This window comes from Geotrypetes seraphini, chromosome 8, assembly GCF_902459505.1.
Source record: "Geotrypetes seraphini chromosome 8, aGeoSer1.1, whole genome shotgun sequence".
NCBI lineage: Eukaryota > Metazoa > Chordata > Amphibia > Gymnophiona > Dermophiidae > Geotrypetes > Geotrypetes seraphini.
Window position 1 is genome coordinate 128,282,033 of NC_047091.1, and position 19,970 is coordinate 128,302,002.

The following is a 19,970-nucleotide window of genomic DNA, read 5'->3' on the forward strand; positions in this document are numbered from 1 at the left end:
GTTCCGTAGTGATCTTCATATTTTCAAATTCTTTTGCGTATTACAATTTTAAAAAGCTGACATATACAGATAAAACCATATAAAATTATTTTTAAAAAAAACAAATCGGTCCTTATGCTGCTCTTTCAGCACCAGGTTACATTCTGACAACTTGTGATGACACTATGAATAATAATCAAAATCATTTCAAACAAAATAAAAATACAACTTCATTACTTCAGCTACCATAGCCAGGAAATCCGTTCCATACTGCCTCTACCAGCTCTCAAAAACAGTAACAAAAAGAAGAAAAAAAAAAAAGCTTCAAAACATGTCAACCTAGTAAAATAAATAAAAGTCTTGTGGTTTATGAGAGATGAGATGTTCCAGACAGGACACAGAAGGGTGTCCCCTCAGCAGGATTCTGTGGGAACACAAGTAGGAAGCTCTTTATTATATTACATAACAACCTCTCTCTTAGTTTGCTGCTTCCTCCTTTAGGTCTCCTATATCATCTCCTAATATATTTTCTGAGGGTCTGATATTCAAAAGCACTTATCTGGACATCTCAATTCCAACTTCTACCTCCTTTCTAAAATAGGTCTAATTTGTATTTCTTTGCCTTGATTGTATTTTTTGCTGTGGTTGTTTTGCATTCATTGCTTCTATTTTTTATTATTTCTTTTTTTGTTAAGAGTAGAAGAGTAGCCTAATAGTTAGATCAGTGGGCTGGGACTGGAAGGCCAGATTCAAATTCCACAATTGTCCTTGTGGTCTTGAGCACGTCACATAACCCTCTATGACTCAGGAGAAGGCTATGGGAAACCACTTCTGTACCATGCCAAGAAAACCCTCATTGTGTGATCACCAGTAGTTAATTCTGATTCAAGGGCACATCTGTATCTGGATTCCTATTGTTACCTGCTCACTTTAGGGGATTAAGTGGGCTATAAATTTTGGAATTAAATAAAATATCTGGAAAGGACTATTACAATATTAAGGGCTCCTTTTACTACGCTGGGTTAGCGTTTTTAGCACATGCAGCATTTTAGCGCACGCTAAACCCACGCTACGCGGCTAGAACTAATGCCAGCTCAATGCTGGCATTAGCGTCTAGCACACGTGGCAATTTAGCACGCGCTATTCTGCGCGTTAATGCCCTAATGCGGCTTAGTACAAGGAGCCCTAAATCTGTGTGCATAAATCATCTATTCTTAGAGAGATAATTTACTTCCTGGTGACTGTGCAAAGTTAGCTAGAGACAACAGATTACTAAGATGTAGTGAAGTTTCTAGAAATGCTTTTAAAACATAGAATAATGACGTTTCTGGAATCCAGTGGATTACAAGACTCGAGGCAACATAAATTCACTAGAGGCAGGTCTTGTCAGACAAATCTGATCAATTTCTTTTGACTGGGTGACCATAAAATTAGAGGCAGTGGTGTGGATGTGGTGTATTTAGATTTTAGCAAAGCCTTTGACAATGTTCCACACATGCATCTAATAAATAAACTGGGTGCGCTCAGGATAGGCCCCAAAGTAAGACTGGGTCAGGAACAGGTTGAGTGGAAGGGGACAGAGTAGTGGTCAAAGGAGACCTCTCTGAGGAAAGGGATATTACCTGTGGTGTACCTCAAGGTTCAGTTCTTGGGCCTGTTCTTTTTAACTTTTAACATTTTGTAAGGAAATTGCTGAAGGGCTGTCAGGTAAGATTTGCCTCTTTGCGGATGATACCAAAATCTGCAATAGGGTAGACACCCCTGATGGTGTGAATAAAAATGAAGAAGAACCTAGCAAAGCTTGATGCATGTTGAAATTTGGCAGCTAGGCTTTAATGCTAAGAAATGGTTGACAGTAAAATCTTAGCTATGGAACTGACCATTAAACCTGAGTCAGAAAGCAGGAACATCAGATAAATTGCTGGGGAGGGGGGGGGGGGTCAGCATACCATCCTTATCTACTGGAAAATATATTATCAAGGTAAGAACCTAATCTCTTTTTCCAGTGCAATAGGGGTGGTATGCTGAACCATAGGGATGTATGGCACATGCCACAAGGGCACTCTTCAACCACCCATCCTGCACAAATAAAGCATGATATAGGGGTATTAGGATCAGAGGACTCCATCCCTGTGAGTTTTGAGGCAAAATTAGGTGTTTTAAAGAAGCTGGAGAACTTAGAAAATATTTTTGGGAAATCCAAGATGGCTGCCATAGAAGTGTTTTAGCACAAAAAACAACTTCAAAATGCTTCAGGGCTGACCAAAAATTTTTAAAAAATAGGATTTTAGAGCTGGGAGACCAAAGACCTAATAGCAGAAACATTCAAAACTCAGTTTTCAAGACTTCCCCTCCCTCCCTCCCCTCCCCCATCACAATTTTCCCCATAGGCTATTATAGCCTGTTCTCACAGACCATGTGCTGCAGCTTGCTTCAGCTCCTTTAAAGTGTAGCAGGATCTGGAGGGGTTCTCTGCCTCAAACCACTAATCAGCTGCCATACCAAGATCTTTGGGCTGCCAACTGGACCTTAGTCGGACTGATTTCTACGCTCAGGCCATGATGTTACTGCAAAAAAAGGAGGGGGAGGCAAAGCTGCAGCTGGCACCCTGAGTGCCCTGAAGGGCCACTATTGCTACTTAACAGTCTGCGCTCAAGCTCCTGACCAAGTCAAAGAAACGAGCAAGTGCTGAGGGCCCAGAACCCTGAGCTCCACAAATCTTCAGCAGGCTGGCTGTACAAGTTCCCTAAGAATACACCTGCCAGTTGAAGTCTGCTCCTCTCCAACCAGGTAAAGCAGACCCTTGAAGTTGCGCAAAGAAGCCAAAAAATCAAAAAAGACACAGCAAAACAATAAAGAAATAAATGGAGCAGATCAGAGAAACACTTTCATGCCCGCCTGCATAAGGAAGAACTGAAGGGGGCAGCAGAGCCCGTGGAGAAGGAGTTGAAAAGCTGTGAATGACATTTTCTGCAGTATGCTCATGAGCACAGATGGATAACCTATAGTTCAGTATATCATCCCTATTGCACTGGAATTTTAGTTTGACAGTTGTATTTGTGGATTACGAGGGTGCCATTTTAAACATGTGCGTCAATAAAAACAGCCACAGAAGTTTACTAGCACATTTGTTTCTTTCTTTATTTTTTTTAAATCTTTATTGGAATAAACCTCATTTCTCTTCAGGCATGTGCACATCACTTGTCTATTTACAAAAAAAGGGGGAAAATACATTCTTACAAAAATCTTCTTTAGCAACTCTTCCTAAGCTGTACCAGATGTGGCAAAAATTTACCCCCTTTTACTAAGCTGTGGTAGAGGTTCTACCATAGCCTAGAGTGCTTCATGCTCTGACGCTCATAGAATTCCTGTGAGCGTTGGAGCATGTAGCGTCCAGGGCCACAGTACAAACCTCTACTGTGGGTTAGGGCCTCAGTGTTGTGCACTTGCCCAATGCCACTGTTTCTTTTTCTTCATTGTCACAGAATACTTAATAGCCTATTTACTATACTTCTGAATGCAATTTGTATACTGCAGGATTTGAACCTACGCTCAGCCAGTAATATTAATATATACTCTGCAATAGCTGCACAGCTGAGCTTGAGATAGTTAATGCATCAACCTCTGAGAAGGAAAGTGTTTGTTGTCAGTCCTGGCTGGCATTTTATTTAAAAAATCTGAAATGCCATGGCCAAGTTCTTTTTGTTTGTTTTTGCTGAATGAACTGTGAAGAAGTTAATAGGACAATACTAAAAATGCTAAAATTAAAAGCAAAGGCTAAGAGCTGCTCAGGCCCATAAAGGGCTGAAGGTTGATGTAAGAGAGAAAAAAGTATGGTTGTGAGAGCCCTGCTGAAACTTTAAAGGCACTGCTCTAGAGAGATGGGCTTAGAATCTCATTTGCATTCGTGTAGCAGATTTAAAACAGTATAAAGCCATGGTTTGTCAGCACTCTTAAAACCACAGGACCAGATAGATTGGTGTGGCTCCCCAGTGCTAGAGGGAACTAGAGAAATAGAATCCCCTCTAATTATAAGGTAATCTGGAAACATTATTTCTAAGAAAGTTGAACTACCTAACCTAACACTGACTTCCTGAAACCACCATCTTGGGATAATATTATTCATGATATATATTTACTAGTGCTTAAGCCCGTTACATTAACGGGTGCTAGAAAGCAGCCCCCTTTCTCTCTCCCCCTCCAGTTCCTCCCTGACTTTATCTCCATGGCCCCCTTCTGTCTCCCCTTCCCCAAGCAAAGCAGTCTGCCTCCCAGCACACCCCTCCTCCCAAAGCAGCCCCCTTTCCCTCTCCCCCTCCAGTTCCTCCCTGACTGTCTCTCTGTGGCCCCTCTTCTGTCTTCTCCCCAAGCAAAGCTGTCTGCCTTCCATCACACTCCTCTCCCCCTCCAGTTCCTCCCTGACTGTCTCTCCGTGGTTCCCCTTCTTTCTTCCCCCCAAGCAAAGCTGTTTGCCTCCCAGCACACCCCTCGCTCAAAGCAGCCCCCTTTCCCTCTCCCCCTCCTTTGAGAATTTTTACCTGCATGGGACTCCTCCAGCACTGGCACGATACCGTCCAGCCATTCCTGAGTGAAACTGCCACCACCGGTAAAACTCCAGTGAAACTGCTACCACCTGTTCAAATTCCTTCATGCGCCACCCGCCTACACGTTGTTGAAGCTGCCGCGTGCCATCCCCATGGTCTGGCCGGCTCCCTTAGTCCCTTGCCGCCTCCCCCCTTCCCTTCCCGCGGTCCCAACAAACCTTCTGACTCCAGCAGCGGCCACAGCACTCTAAACATGCTGCTTCGCGGCCTTCTACCTGATTTGCTCTGCCGTGTGCCTGATGACATCATCAGAGACGGGCAGAGCAAATCAGGGCAGTAGAAGGCCGCGAAGCAGCGTGTTTAGAGTGCTGTGGCCGCTGCTGGAGTCAGGAGGTTTGTCGGGACTGCGGGAAGGGAAGAGGAGTGGCGGCAAGGGACTAAGGGAGCCGGCTAGACCGTGGGAAGGGAGGGTCGGATGGGAGAGTCAAACCGCGGTGGGAGGGTCGGATGTGAGGCTGAACAGGGTGCGCATGTGCCGCTTAGGGTTTTATTATAAGAGATATGCACAATTTAGTTAACTGAAAAAAAACTGTGCTGTTGATGGCTCTAGAGAAATCTTCCATGAAATGGGACCAAACATTATCTGCACATACCTAGTGGCCTTTCCTTCATTATGTGCCACATACTGCATTACTGTATCATTTATTTTAGCATGCACTTTAATGAAATTGTTTGCGTTAATATGTTATGCTTGCTTTCCCTCCTCTTTCCTAAATGTCAAGAGGCTAGAAATCGAACTTTGAATGTGTCAGCTTAAATTAGCAAAGAAGTTTCTTTTGCACTTTTAAGAAGATAAGGGAGGAAAGTAGTCCTGCACAGAGCAACAGATAATCCCTAAATAAAATTCATGTGGTGAAGTAACCTGCACAGAGCTGTTGTTGTTGTTAGGTGCCATCGACTTGTGCTCGAGTCTTAGCGACTTGATGAATTGCGTATTAAAAATAAATCGGTTTCATCCCTATGATTGTTTTCAATGTGTCCAGCCAACTGATTATAGGTCACCTTCTTTGCCTGGTTCCTTCGATCTTCCCAAGCATGATGTCTTTCTCCAGTGATCTCTCTCTTCTGACAGTGTGACCAAAACAAGACAGTCATAACTTCATCATTTGTGTTTCAAGTGACATAGCCGGTTTGATCTCTTCCAGAATCGATTTGTTAGTTCTTCTGGCGGTCCACGGCATGCCTAAAATCCTTCTCCTGAACTAAAGCTCAAATGAGTCAATCTTCTTTTTGTCTTGTTTCCGTAGTGTCCAGCTTTTGCATCTGTAACAGATGCACAGAGCTACACATTTCTAAATGGAAATATGGGGTATGGATCCTGGCAGTAAGAACCTAAATGAAGGCTTTAGAGTGGTAACTTTCATGGAGGAGCTGTTACAGCACTAAACAAAAGCACAGGAGGAAAGAGAACTATCTTGCAGAGAGCAGCAAATGTTAACCCTAAATGAAAGCATGAGGTAGGAGGACATTAACCTGCTAATTTGTGGGCAGACTGGATGGGTCATTTTATCCTTTATCTGCTGTCATCCAAATGGCAGATGAAATTTAATGTGAACAAATGCAAAGTGATGCACATTGGGAAAAACAAAACAAATCATAGTTACCAGATGCTAGAGTTTACTTTAGGGGTCAGCACCCAAGAAAAAGATTTAGGTGTCATTATAGACAATACGCTGAAACCTTCCGCCCAATGTGCGACAATGGCCAATAAAAACCAAACATAATGCTAGAATTATTAGGAAAAGGATGGTAAATAAGACCAAAATATTATAATGCCTCTGTATTGCTCTATGGTGCAACCTCACCTTGACTATTACATTCAGTCCTGGTTGCCTATCTCAAAAAGGAAATAGCAGACTTACAAAAGGTTCAGAAAAGAGTGACCAAGATGATGAAAGGGATGGAACTCCTCTCGTATAAAGAAAGGCTAAAGCGGTTAGGGCTCTTTGGCTTGGACGAGACGGCTGATGGGAGATATGATTGAGGACTACCAAATCTCGAGTGGTAGAATGGGTGCAAATGAAGCAATTTTTTATTCTATCAGAAATTACAAAGACTAGGGGACACTTAATAAAATTAAACGGAAATCCTTTTAAAACCAATAGAAGGAAATATTTTTTTCACTCAAAGAATAGTTGAACTTGTTGCCAGAAGATAAGGTAACAGCGGTTAAAAAAAAAGGTTTGGACAAGTTCCTGGAGGAAAAGTACATAGCCTGCTATTAAGACAGTCATGGGGAAAGCCGCTGCTTGTCCTGGGATCAGTAGCATGCAATGTTGCTACTATTTGGGCTTCTGCCAGGTATTTGTGACCTGGTTTGGAAACAGGAGCTAGATGGACCAATGGTAGGACCCAGTGTAGCTATTCTTCTGGCTTAACATATCTCCTTGTATTTATCAACAGATACGTCACCCATGCGTTAAGAATATGCTGCCTGCTTGTCCTGGGATAATAAGAAATACACAGTAATTACAGGACAATTTGGACAAAAATTTGACTTTTCTAGTTTTTTAGGGAAGAGTAATGCTGAAAATCACTGCTATCCAAATAACTTTGGTCTCCATCCTGACTCTGCCTCCGGACTGCCCCAGCACTATCCAGGTATTAACACTGAATATCTTTACAGACCTCTGCTGGACTATCTGGATAGTGGATATCTTTCTCAGTGGCACTTATTCAGGTGAATGCTTTTGAATATCAACCCCTATATTGCTAAAAGAAAATTGTGCACACTAAAACAAAATGAAACAACCCCCCCCCACACACATACACACACTTTCTATCTGTAACATACCACCCCAAAAATGCTTGACCTCTTTCTTTTACCTTCAGGCTTCAGCTTTTTTGGCTCTTCAAATTATGACATAGTAACTCTGCTGCTTTGATTCTGTCTTGTCAAAATTGCTAAATACTAGTTTTCTGGTACTACTATTTATTTTAGGTCTTTATATATCACCTATCAAGATTATCTAAGCAGTTTACAATCAGGTACTCAAGCATTTTCCCTATCTGTCCCAGTGGGCGCTCAGTCTATCTAATGTACCTGGGGCAATGGAGGATTGAGTGACTTGCCCAAGGTCACAAGGAGCAATGCAGGATTTGAACTCACAGCCTCAGGGTGCTGAGGCTGTAGCTCTAACCACTAGGCCACTCCCTATTACATTAACAAATAGAAAGTTATATAAGATCAGAGGACACTTCAGAACTGCCTAAAAAGTGCAAGGTGTATGCTGCATGAACACGTGTACAATGGCAAGTATATATATGTACTTGACAGCATCAGTGCAAGGGTATGCGGAGGATGAAAGCAAGAATGAATAAGTGCAACATAATACCTGTGTGTATGAGGAGACAGACTGCCTGATATTCAGTGCTATTTAGCCATCCAGGAATGGCTCCTGGCCAGCTAAATAGTGCTAAGTTGGCTAACTGCCAATATTCAGCAGGAATATCATGTGACATAGCTGATCAGTGCCAATATAAATTGATTGATTGGCTAATCCTAGCAGCAAGATAGACCTGCCTAAATAGCAGATCTATCTTTGGCCGTTATTTATTGGTTAGTTTTATATCTCATCCTCCCCAATGTGCTCAGAACAGGTAACAAAGTTATGACTTAGCTGGTCAGCTAATGAATATCAGCTTGGCCAGCTATGTCAACTGTAGTAAAAAATAGACTGGTAATTTAGTGCTGCTCGCTGGATATGACCACGGCATTGAATTTACGGGTTTGTCATTGACCGTGTGTGATAGCTAGGCTGCCTCCCACTGTCTGAATATTGGCCCCTGAATGTGCAAGACTTTTCTGTGAATGTAAGTATAATCACACAAAGGTGAATCTACGTTGGTGACTGTGCAAGCCTGCGTATGTGCCCGTGTAAAACACAAAATAATGAATATGCAAATGATCTGTGGAAATATCCATATTTAGATTAGAGACAATCTGTGAAGGTAGTCTCTAGTGAGAGGTTGATTCTGTAAATGTTCCTGACCTCTCTTTTAAGCACTTACCTCCTGTTCCTGTCTTCAGTGGTAACCATTGGTGAAAGCTGCAGCAATCAAAGGACCCTGAAATACCCCAAAATTAAATCAGTCAGAAGCTGCATGAAAAAGGATTAGTATAAATCCTCTCTCCTGTGTTCATCTTCTGTATTCCCATTGTATCCATTACTTTCCTGTGTTTACTCTGACTCCTCCTCCCTCCTGTGCTTGTTCATTACTTCCAGCTTCTCCAAGTGCTGTGCTGCCTTCACCTACTCCTCTCAGTATCCACCAACCTCCTGAACCTTCAGTACTAACACCTTATCTTCATTCTTTTGTGCCCATCTGATATTCTTCATCCCAGTGGCAAAGTAAGGGGGGAGGCTATAATTTAATCATCGGGCAGCCAGTAGCAGCAGCAGCAGCAGCAGCGAGGTGAACCTGCTATCACTGGCCTGCCCTGGAAGCCACCTCTCTGCAGTGACTTCCTGTTCCTGCACAGGTGGGACTTGCAAAGAAGAGCTTCTGGGGCAGGCCAGCGGTAGCAGGCTCACCTTGTTGCTGCTGTTGCCGGCTGCCCAAAGATTAAATTACAGTGTCTGGCAGAGGAGGAGGTAGGAGAAAAAGACGGGAAATAGAGAGATTGTGAGGGGAAGCAGCGTAGGAGGAGGGAGGGTAGGGGACTGGAGAAACAGCATGGAGGGAGGGGGACTGGAGAAACAGCGAGGGAGGGATTGAGGAGGGCTGAAGAAACTGCATGGAGGGAGGGAGGCTGGAGAAACAGCATAGAGGAAGGGAGGGAGAGGGGTTGGAGAAAAGTATGGAGGGAGGGTGGCTGAAGAAACAGCATAGAGGGAGGGGGACTGGAGAAACAGAATGGCGGGAGGTAGGGAAGGCTGGAGAAACAGCATGGAGGGAGGCTAGAGAAATAGCGTGGAGGGAGGGATGGCTGGAGAAGCATTATGGAAAGGAGAGAGCATAGAGTAGGAGTAGGAGTAGGGCAGTGCTTGATGGGAGGTTGAGAGAAACAGCAGGAGAGGAGGTTGGGAGGGAGTTGGGAGTTTGAAGGAGATAAAGAAAAAGGGGTTGGAAGGAGAGAGATAGAGAAGCACCCTATGGGGAAGGAAGATTGGAAGAGAGAGAGAAGTGCTAAAAGAGTACAGAGGATGGGAAGGGGAACCAAGAAAATCAGTGGAGTGTGGGCAAGACTGTGGGTAAAGTATAGGCGGAGTCATGTGTCCTCTTTTTTGTTTTCACAAATATGGTAACCCTAGACTTTACTGCATTGGTCTCCCCTGATCACGTCCTATTAATTCCCTAGAAAGCTTAGATCTTCTCATTAAAACCTTCCTGCTGCTCCCCTCTATCAAGCACAATTTGGTTAGATACAACTTGGAGCATCATCTTCAGTGTCACTAGTCCATCATGGAATGCCCTATCTCTACACTTTTGTGATTCCCCCCTCCTCCCTGAAAAATGCCTCTGCTGTACAAGCAGTGGTAGAGGATTTTTCAGATGGTCACTGAATCTCAACTGTGGCTAGAGAAGGTTTGTGGGAGGGGTTGGAGGTTCCTTTTCCCAGGAGGGAAGGGCGAGGTTATAGAAGAGAGGGGAGGAGTATGATCCTGGCTTTTGGTTGTTCCTTCTCCTGCCAAAGCCCAAGACCAAGGGAGACTCCCAGAGTAATCTGGGAGGGAACTGGCAATTTCAGTGTAAATAGTGGAGACTAAAAGGAAATTGGAAGTGACAGGGGAAAAATCCATTGCTAGGACTAAGTTGTCTGCCAGTTTGTTGAAGAAACTGTAAATAATGAATTCTGTCGAGGTGGCAAGGGGCTATCTAAGCTGGAACCTGAGTGTCAGCCATTCTCATGGGAGCTAGAAGTGATATGGGGAAATCTTGTGATGGAACCAAAGTATCTGCTTTTCACTGGGAGAGTGTATGTAGTTCAAAAACTGTTCTTAAATCAACTTTAAATAAAATTCCAATTGTGATTCATTCATACCTTGGACTGGCTATCATTCCATCCCCAGAGAAAGAGCGCAAGAAGTTAGAGTGGAATGAGTAAAGACCCCCCCAGAGATGCCCATATAGCACTGAAAGACTGTACGCAGCGCTGTACATTTTTACATTTATAGACGTTCTCTGCTCGTAAGAGCTTATAATCTAATTTATTTATTTATTTGCTTCGACTTCTATCCCGAACTCCCAGGAGCTCAGAACAGGGTACACAAGAACATTCACAGCATATTACATTATATTACAAAGACATTTCGAGATCATCAAAACATATGGATGATGCAGAAGGAAAATCACAGCCAAACAGAGAGGCAGATTGTAGAGCAAGTGTTCACAGGAGGGAGGGGATGAGGAGTCTGCTTGTTGGTGGGTGTTCAGTTGAAAAGGAGGGTCTTCACTGCTTTACGGACAGACATGACATATAGGGTTGGGGATGCAGAACCCAAGGTGGGAGGAGTTAGGCCTATGCCCAAGCTTGAGTGTGAATCAGTGAATAACTGCAACTACCCTCTGTTGCTGTTGAAAGCAAGTAAAATAAAACAAGTATCTTTTTGTGAGCCCTGGTGTCAGATGGGCAACCTCCCTGACTCAAAGAAATGGTTGGATAACCCCACGCGAGACCAAGGCTACACTTTAATTTAGAATCCTCTTTTCAGACATTTTAAATTGAACTAAAGACTTTTCTGTTCCAGGACATGTTTGGACTTAGGTTTTCACACATGAATAGTATTTTGCCTTATGGGGCTCAGCCATCCACCACTATCTTGGGATGGACAGTTAGCTGATCTGGATGCATATAGTTGCTATCGTATACCTTTAAACTAAACTAAAATAAACTAAACCTTAAGTTTATATACCGCATCATCTCCATGGATGTGGAGCTCGGCACGGTTTACAAGAACTTAAAATATAGGAAGAAAACAGCACAGCAAAACATAAAAAAAAAAAAAAATATAGGAAGAGAAGGGAAAAAAAGGTTTACATGAACTTATATATAGAAGAGAAGAATAAGGGGGGATAGAATTACATTTAGTGAAAAGTCAGGTTTTCAGTTGCTTGCGGAATAATTGGAGGGAGCCCAGGTTCCGCAGCGGGGTAGTAAGGTCGTTCCAACGACCTGTGATTCTGAAGAGAATTACTATATTTGATTGCATTGTAACGTCCATTTTCCTCTCCCTTTCAAATATTTATATGTAAACCATTTAGAAAAACTCCCAATCAGCAGCATAAACTTGAAACTTTTCCTTCCTGCATTTACTTCTTGTCCTCCTTCTCACTGTCAGGATTGATGACAAGGGACAGACTGATGCTTATTTGTAACATGCATCAGCAGATCTATACTATGGAGCCACAGACTCTATTCTGCAGCTCAGCAGGATAGGGTAGTGCTCTCATCACCGTAAAGAGAAAAAGCCAAGTGAAATAGGACAGTTAACTTGACCCTTCAACAAGGATACGGAGGAAACATCAATGATCTGAGGACTATTTATTTATTTAGATTTATATCCCGTCCTCCCCAAACAGCTCAGAACGGGTTACAGTTTACTTTCACAGTGTTACAATATAGGGTTTACATACAGTGTTTTGCAATATATCTTCATATAAGATTACTTACTGATGCTGGTGAAGGGTTGAGGGATGACTAGGCAAAAAGGTAGGTTTTTACAGCTTTTATAAAGCTAAAAAGTCCTTTAAGGGCTCTGATATGAGGAGGTAGGCTGTTCCAGAGGTTTATTAAAATGTGCCTGTGATAGCTTATGTACCATAATCCTTTCTGGAAAAGGGAAATGGATTATAACCTCTTAAAATCCCTTCTCTGTTAAAAAAATTCCATGTAATAATCGATAGATTACGAGAACATTTAAAGCATCACTATAATTATGTACAAAAGAATTACACAAGAAAACAGATTTTTATTCCATTCTTCTGCTACTATTACTTATAATTTCTATAGCATTGCTAGATGTATATAGTGCTGTATACAAACACTTATAGACAGTCCCTGCTCAACAGAACCTACAATCTATTCAAGACCAACAGGACAAAAAAAGAGATTAGGGAGTTTTATTTGTTGTGGAAATTACTAAAACAACTCGGGTATTAATCAGCAACTTCAAACAATGGGTTTTTAGCTTGATTTGAATAGGGCCAGAGACGGAGCATGGCTTACTGACTCAGGAAGTCTATTTCAGCGTGTGTGGCACAGCAAGATGGAAGGAATGAAGTTTGGAGTTGGTGTGGAGGAGAAGGTTACAGATAAGAGTGACTTACCTGGTGAGTGGAGTTTTGGGGAGGGATAGATAGGAAGAGATAATAGAGGAGGGATGCTGAGGGAGTTGCAGAATGAATGCACTTGTAAGTCTGAACTATATACAGAAATGGTCAGAAGGGTTAGGTGAGTGTAGACACCATTCCTATAGCACCATGCTGATTCTGACACTCACCCCCAAGCTGTGGCCAAACGCAGTGCTCGGAGCTGGACTTGCAGCACTGATGTAACTGCTGACAGCGGAATCCTGACTAGCTGCTCCATAAAGTTCTGCCATTGGCCCCGGACTGCTGGTTCCTAGAAAGCCTCCACTACGAGTCGGAGTGGAACCTAATCAAAGAAGTAGAGTTTAGGAGTAAGAGAGATGCAAACTGCTGTTCCTAAGTAAGTGCCGGGTCACTCTGCAGGAGGCGGATGTGGACATACCCTGCTTCGAGTTTCCAGTACTGCAGTAGTGCTCAAATATCAGCATAGGTAGAGAACATACCTCGCACCACAGCTGCCGCCGCCGCCGCCATAGGTCCATATGCAGTAAGGGGAATAGCTAAAACAGAAGAAACGTTTCAGATTGCAAAGATGACAACTAAGAGCACATTTATGCCAATAATCACTCAACAGTCCAAGTTGTAATAATTATTATACCAAGGATGAAAAGGTTAAAGTTTCTCCAGAACCCCGCAGAGCAGCATCACCAGTCTGGAGTATGACTTTCAAGATCAACAAGGTCGTGTCGAGATGGAAAATGACATATTCTTTCCCATGGGACCCTCGGTTACAAGGGGGCACGCGCTTAAACTCAGAGGAGGGAAATTTAGTGGTGACGCCAGGAAGTACTTCTTCACGGAAAGGGTGGTGGATCATTGGAACAAACTTCCGATGCAGGTGGTCAAGGCCGCCAGCGTGCTCGACTTTAAGAATAGATGGGATATCCACGTGGGATCCCTACGAGGGTCGAGCTAAGGAACTAAGTCATCAGCACTCAGACTTAATGGGGTGGGCCAGTGGAGTGGGCAGACTTGATGGGCTGTGGCCCTTTTCTGCCGTCACCTTTCTATGTTTCTATGTAATCTCCAGGGTAATGAAGTTACCCCAGTACTCTGCAGCACCGGGTCTCCAGTCTGCAGGGTAAAAAGTGTATTGAGGTTACTCCAGTACTCTGCAGGGTATGACGAATCCAGTATGCTGCAGTACAGGCTCCCCTGTCTGCAAGATAATGAGTCTCTGAGATTGCTCCAGTACTCTTCAATACAGAATCACCATCTGCAGGATAATGAGTGGCTGAAGTTACTTTAGTACCCTGGAGTACAGGATCGACAGTCTGCAGGGATTCACCATCAAGTAAAATTATAAGTGTCATCACGGATAATATGTTGAAATCTTCTGCTCAGAGTGTGGTGGCAGCCAAAAAAGCAGATAGGAAAGAAACAGAGAATATCAAAGTGTCTCTATATCACATCACTCCATGGTGAGACCACATCTTTAATATTGTGTACAATTGTGGTCATAGCATCTTAAACAAGAAAAGGTGACCGAAATGATTAAGTGGGTGGAATGACTCTCATATGAGAAAGGGCTATAATAATCAGGATGTTTTTACCCCTTACCATTACCTTCAGGAGAATCAGAAAGTACTGAGCTGCCAAAAGGGAGCAATTTTAAGAAGCAGGTTTTACAGCACAGTGTGCTGTCCCCACTGCTCCATACTCATCGCTGCCTTGTCCCCCAGTCATTTCCACAAATCACTGATTTACAGTGGTGACAACAGGATTGGATGAGGAAGACAATCAAGTACTGTACCATTGCCTACCTCTGCAAGGCCCTTGCCTCAGACTAATTCTCTAGCACACAAACAGAAAGAAGGCAGATAGTCCTTCTTAAAATCAGAGACAAGCTCTACAGGTTGATTTCTCTCTTCTATATCTGCTTTTTCTTAGTTTCCATCTCTGTTTTCTCATTATTTTTAAAAACCTTTTTTTTTTTTTACTTTCCTAATTTCTTCAGATTTCTTTGTAATTCTTTCCAACCCAAAGGATGTTAAATATACTGTATATATAAATATACACAAAAGGGGTTGAGAATATTTCTGTCCAGCTGTCTGAGGGCAAAATAACTTTAAAAAAAAAAACCCCAGAATGGATGGGAAAATTTGCAAATTTAAAATAGACCAAATCTGACCAGGGCTTAAGCTACCCAGAAAATAGTTCAATACATTACCACAGGAAAAGTTTGAGCTTCTGTAGCATAAAAACATACAGTGAAACACAGCAGGAAGGGAATTCCTTCTTTCAAACTGCCTCTCCCAGTCCTCTAAACTACATCCAAAACTGCCCCACATACCAAAAATACCCCTCATGAACTGCTTCCACCCCAAAATCTACCTCCTACAACTGCCCCACCACCCTGTAAATTTTTCCTACAAGCAAAAACTCCCCACACAACTTTCTCCACACCCAAAAATATCCCCTTCCCCATATGCACACAAACACACATTAAAAAGGATTACAAATACTGTAATTCCCAAGCTGTGAAGTACCACATTTAGGGCTCCTTTTACAAAGCCGTGGGAAAGGTTCATACAGAAAGATTCACAATAAAAATAGCTAGCGAGGTAAATGCTCTGACGCACATAGGAATTCTATGAATGTCAGAACATATTCTTACTGACACACAATAGAAACCTCTACTGTGGCTTTGTAAAAGCCAGCATTAATTTGTTTAGATACTGTATATATTATATTTTCTTATTTTTATTGTAAATCTTTCTGTATGAATTGTACTGCTTTTTTATTAGTTGGTACTACACATAGCAACTAATATATGTTATCACAGGAAGGACATACTAGGAACTATGTCAAAGTTTAGGTGAACCCTATCAGATATGCTCAGGATTAGGAGGTTAAGACTGGCAACTGTCTGGCTTTTTTCAGCATTTTTCAGATCTTTATATTCATGTTCAGAATCTAAGAACATAAGTGATGCAATACTGGGGTCCTTTTATCACAAAAATTCCAATCCAAACTTCAATCTCAATCCAAACAGCAGTCGTCTTTTGACTCCTTTCTATCGAGCACTGCCAACATTTCCCTGACTTTTCTTCACAATCTTCCCATTGGAGGCAGATTAACTTATTTTCACCAACGTTGAACTTGTATAACAACAGATCAGTAGGTGCTTTGATTTGTTGCCCAGAGCTATGCCCTATACTTGCTCAGAAAACCTCCAAACTGCCCACCAAAAGAATCTCTTTTCAACTCCCTCCAGAAGAGCTTTCTTCACTAATAACTCTTGGCCCTTTTCCAGCTAAATGCAATAGAATCTGTACCTCTGCAGGAGAGAGGCCAGGGGTTCTGCTCCAAGTATTTCCTAATACCGAAGAAAACTGGAGGCCTTTGATCTATTCTAGATCTCCTGTGCCTCAACAAATGCTTGTTGAAGGAGAAGTTACACATAGTCTGTCTGGGAACTCTTCTTCCTCTCCTGGGAAAAGGCAATTGGCTCTGCTCTCTAGATCTCAAAAGGGCCTACACTCATATATCCATTCTACCTGCTCACAGAAAAGTATCTTTGCTTTTGAGTTGGATCTCAACACTTCCAATACAATATTTTACCTTTCAACTCACCATGTCTTCACAAAATACCTAGTGATAGTGGTGGAAGCCCTGAACTCATGAAGGTTTCACGTATTTCCCTACTTAGATGACTGGTTGATCAAAGCATCATCATCACAAGTATCTCAGCATGCCATGACTTTAATAGTTCATCTACTGGAGCTCCTTGGGTTTGTTATTAACTACCAAAAGTCACATTTACACCCATCTCAGAAGCTGGAGTTCATAGAGCTCTCTTAGTCACTACACAAGGTTAAGCTTTTCTATCGAGGTAGAGAGTCAATAATCTGATTCACCTTTGTCAAACAATCTCCACCTTTCCATGCATTACTGCATATCAGATGTTACAGTGTCCACAGTACATGTCACCCTGTTTGCATGTCTTCATCTCAGAATCCCACAATGGACCTTGTCAACCCACTGGTCTCAAGCCATGGAACATCTGTCTGCTCCAATCTAAATCACCCTGAATCTCTGCCACTCTCTCCAGTGGTCGATGGTGCCTCACAATCTTACTTGAGGTCTTCCCTTTCAACTCCGCACCACCTAACCAAAAACCCCTAACAATAGACACTTTGATGTTAGGATGGGGTGCTCATCTGGACATCCTCCACAGTCAAGGTCTCACCAAGAACAAACCCTCCATATCAATCTCCTAGAACTACAAGCAATTGGCAATGCTCTCAAAACATTCCAAGACTAACTCCTCCTCCAAGTAGTCCTTGTTCGTACAATCAAGTCATCATATTCTAACTGAACAAACAAGGAGGCAAGGGTTCTTACTCCCTTTGCTTAGAAGCAATCCAGATTTGGACTTTGGCAACTGCTCATGGCATACTTCTCAGGGCAGTTTATCTAGCAGGGAAACAGAATGTAGTAGCAGACAAACTAAGCAGATTTCTTCAACTCCATGAATGGTCTCTCAGTACAACCATCTATCTCTTTGCTTTGCCCCACAACAACAAACTTCTGCTATTCTGCTCCAGACTCTATACTACCAGTTGCCTGGCATCAGATGTCTTCCTCATTCATTGGGGGGACAGATTCCTCTATGTATTTCCTCTGATACCTCTTATCAGGAAAACTCTATACTAAAACTTTGCCAAGGTCAAGGTACAATGATCCTTATACTGCCTTGCTGGCCATGTCAGGTTTAGTTCCTACTCCTCCTAGAGCTCTCATCCAAGGAACTGTGCAAGTTGCAACCATTCTCAATGCTACTAACTCAGAATGAGGAATTCCTCCATCATCTCAAGTTAGCACTAACAGCATGGTTTCTTTCACTGAGCAAGTAAATGCTTTCTGCCTCTCAGCTGCAGTATCTGCTGTCATTGAAGCATCTAGAAAACCTTCTACTCAGCACTGATACCACTTCAAATGGATGAGATTTTCTTCCTGGTGTGCAATGCATTCTCTTGAGCCAGTCATATGTCTACTTCCTTTCATCCTGGACTACCTTCTGCATCTCTCTAAATCTGATCTAAAAACCAACTCAGTTCAAATACATTTTAGTGCTATCAGTGCAATTCACTTTCCCTTGGACAAGAAACCTCTATCTGTTCATCTCTTAGTAGCCACGTTCATGAAAGGACTTTATCACACCAAACCACCTATCAGACTTCCACCTGTTGCCTGGGATCTTAACGTGATATTAACTATTCTCATGAAGTCTCCCTTTGAGCCACTCATAACTTGCTTTCTCAAACTTCTTACTTGGAAAGTTGTTTTCCTTAACGTCTGCACATCGTGAGTGAACTTAAAGCACTTATCTCTAATCTTCCCTATACAAGATTCTATCATGAGTGTGCTGAACTTATCTAAAATTCCTACCCAAAATTGCCTCAGAATTCCACCTCAACCAAGCTATGATTTTGCCTGTTTTCTTTCCAAAGCCACATTCCCATTCTGGAGAAGCAGCTTTTCACACCTTGGACTGCAAATGTGCTCTGGCGTTCTACCTTGACTGAACTAAATCTCAAAGAGGATCTTTCCAGCTCTTTGTGGCTTTTGACCCTAACAGACTCAATTCCTATTACCATGAGAACCTCTCTTCTTGGCTGGTAGACTATATCTCCTTCACATATACTCAAGCTGGGCTGACACTACAAAGCCGTGTAACAGCCCACAATGTCTGAGCTATGGCTGCCTCAGTAGCTCATTTCTGCTCCACCTCTATTGAGGGAATCTGCAAAGTGGCTACTTGGTCCTCAGTCCATACTTTCCCCTCTCACTACTGTTTACAGCAAAACTATAGGAAAAACAGTTGGTTTGGACAAGCAGTTCTGTAGAATCTTGTTACTTCCTGAGCACCAACTTTCCCTCCAGCCCTCTTGAGAATCACCAGGATCATATATCCATCGTCGTCCTCATTCAGAGTCATGATCCTGGCAGCCTAGGAGTCCCACATGTGAGAATATTATGCCTCCTTGTCCTCGGGGAAAGCAGAGATACTTATCTGTAGTAGATGTTCTCTGAGGACAGCAGGTATATATTCTCACAACCTGCCCACCTTCTCTAAGTGGCTTCTTAGCATTGTTACTGAACTGATGGTCCCCACGAGCCAATGTTGGGCAGGAATGCACCAGTATGCGAGCAATATGGGCACTGCCTAAAAACTTTAAAGTGACAGTGTTCTTGGTAGTGTCTGTACCAGATTCCATGGATGACATCACCCTCACTTGTGAGAATATATATCTGCTGTCCCCAGAGAACACCTGCTGAAGGTAAATATCTTTGTTATTTTGAAGGGTTTGTACTTGGACCCATCACTGCTGTCAAACTATTACCTTATTTCTAACTTGAGGTTTACATCAAAGCTAACTGGGAAAATGTATCCTTGTGCAGTTATTACAAAATGTCCAATCTTCTAACATTTTTACTCTCACCAGGTGGGCTTTGGACGAGAGTATAGCACTGAGACAGTGGTCACATCACTCATTAATGACCTACACTCAGTTTTTGAGTCAGAGAAAGCAGCTCTAGTTATATCTCTAGATTTAAGTACCATTTTTGATTTGGTCATCCACACTTCTGATAAAAACTGGGGAAATAGGAGGTTTGAGGTTTTGCTTCCAAACCTACATCATTCCACCAGTCTCTACCAGTATTATTGCTGACAGAAGCTGAGATTGCAAGAGCATTGTCATATTACATAGAGTCTCCTGCTGGGAGATAGTGAGACAGCAGAACTGTGATTCCTCCGCACCAGTACTCCAGCATAATTTCTTATAGTACTTTCTTCTGGAAGAAATTAGAACTGCAGAATATTAAATTGACATAAGCCAGTGCTTCTGACTCATTCCCTAAAGCACACCTGCTGAGATACTAGGCCTACAGGACCAGTAACTTCTCCTATACCAGTGTTTCTGAACTAGTCTCCTGTTTGGAGAGATTAGGTCTCTCCCTCACCCCTCCATCATTCAGAGTCATCTCTGATTCTGTGAGGAGTTAGGTAGGTCACTGCAGGTCAGCTGAGGGAGTGGGTGAGTGTCTGCCATTAAATTAGTAAGG

The 19,970-nt window shown here is 42.6% G+C and overlaps 1 protein-coding gene across 2 annotated transcripts in view; it reads right to left on the reverse strand.

Annotated features, from left to right (window-relative positions):
* Positions 1-276: 276 nt before the first annotated feature.
* Positions 277-19,970, reverse strand: part of MSI1 (musashi RNA binding protein 1) — a 99,308-nt gene continuing 79,614 nt past the window's right edge. For both annotated transcript variants that reach the window (XM_033956165.1, XM_033956164.1), the window contains 4 exons: positions 13,340-13,396; positions 13,028-13,182; positions 8,595-8,651; positions 277-403 (listed from right to left, as the gene is read on the reverse strand). In XM_033956165.1, coding sequence (XP_033812056.1) covers positions 8,610-8,651; positions 13,028-13,182; positions 13,340-13,396 — 254 coding nt within the window. In that variant the 3' untranslated portion in view covers positions 277-403; positions 8,595-8,609. The remainder of the gene's footprint in view (positions 404-8,594; positions 8,652-13,027; positions 13,183-13,339; positions 13,397-19,970) is intronic.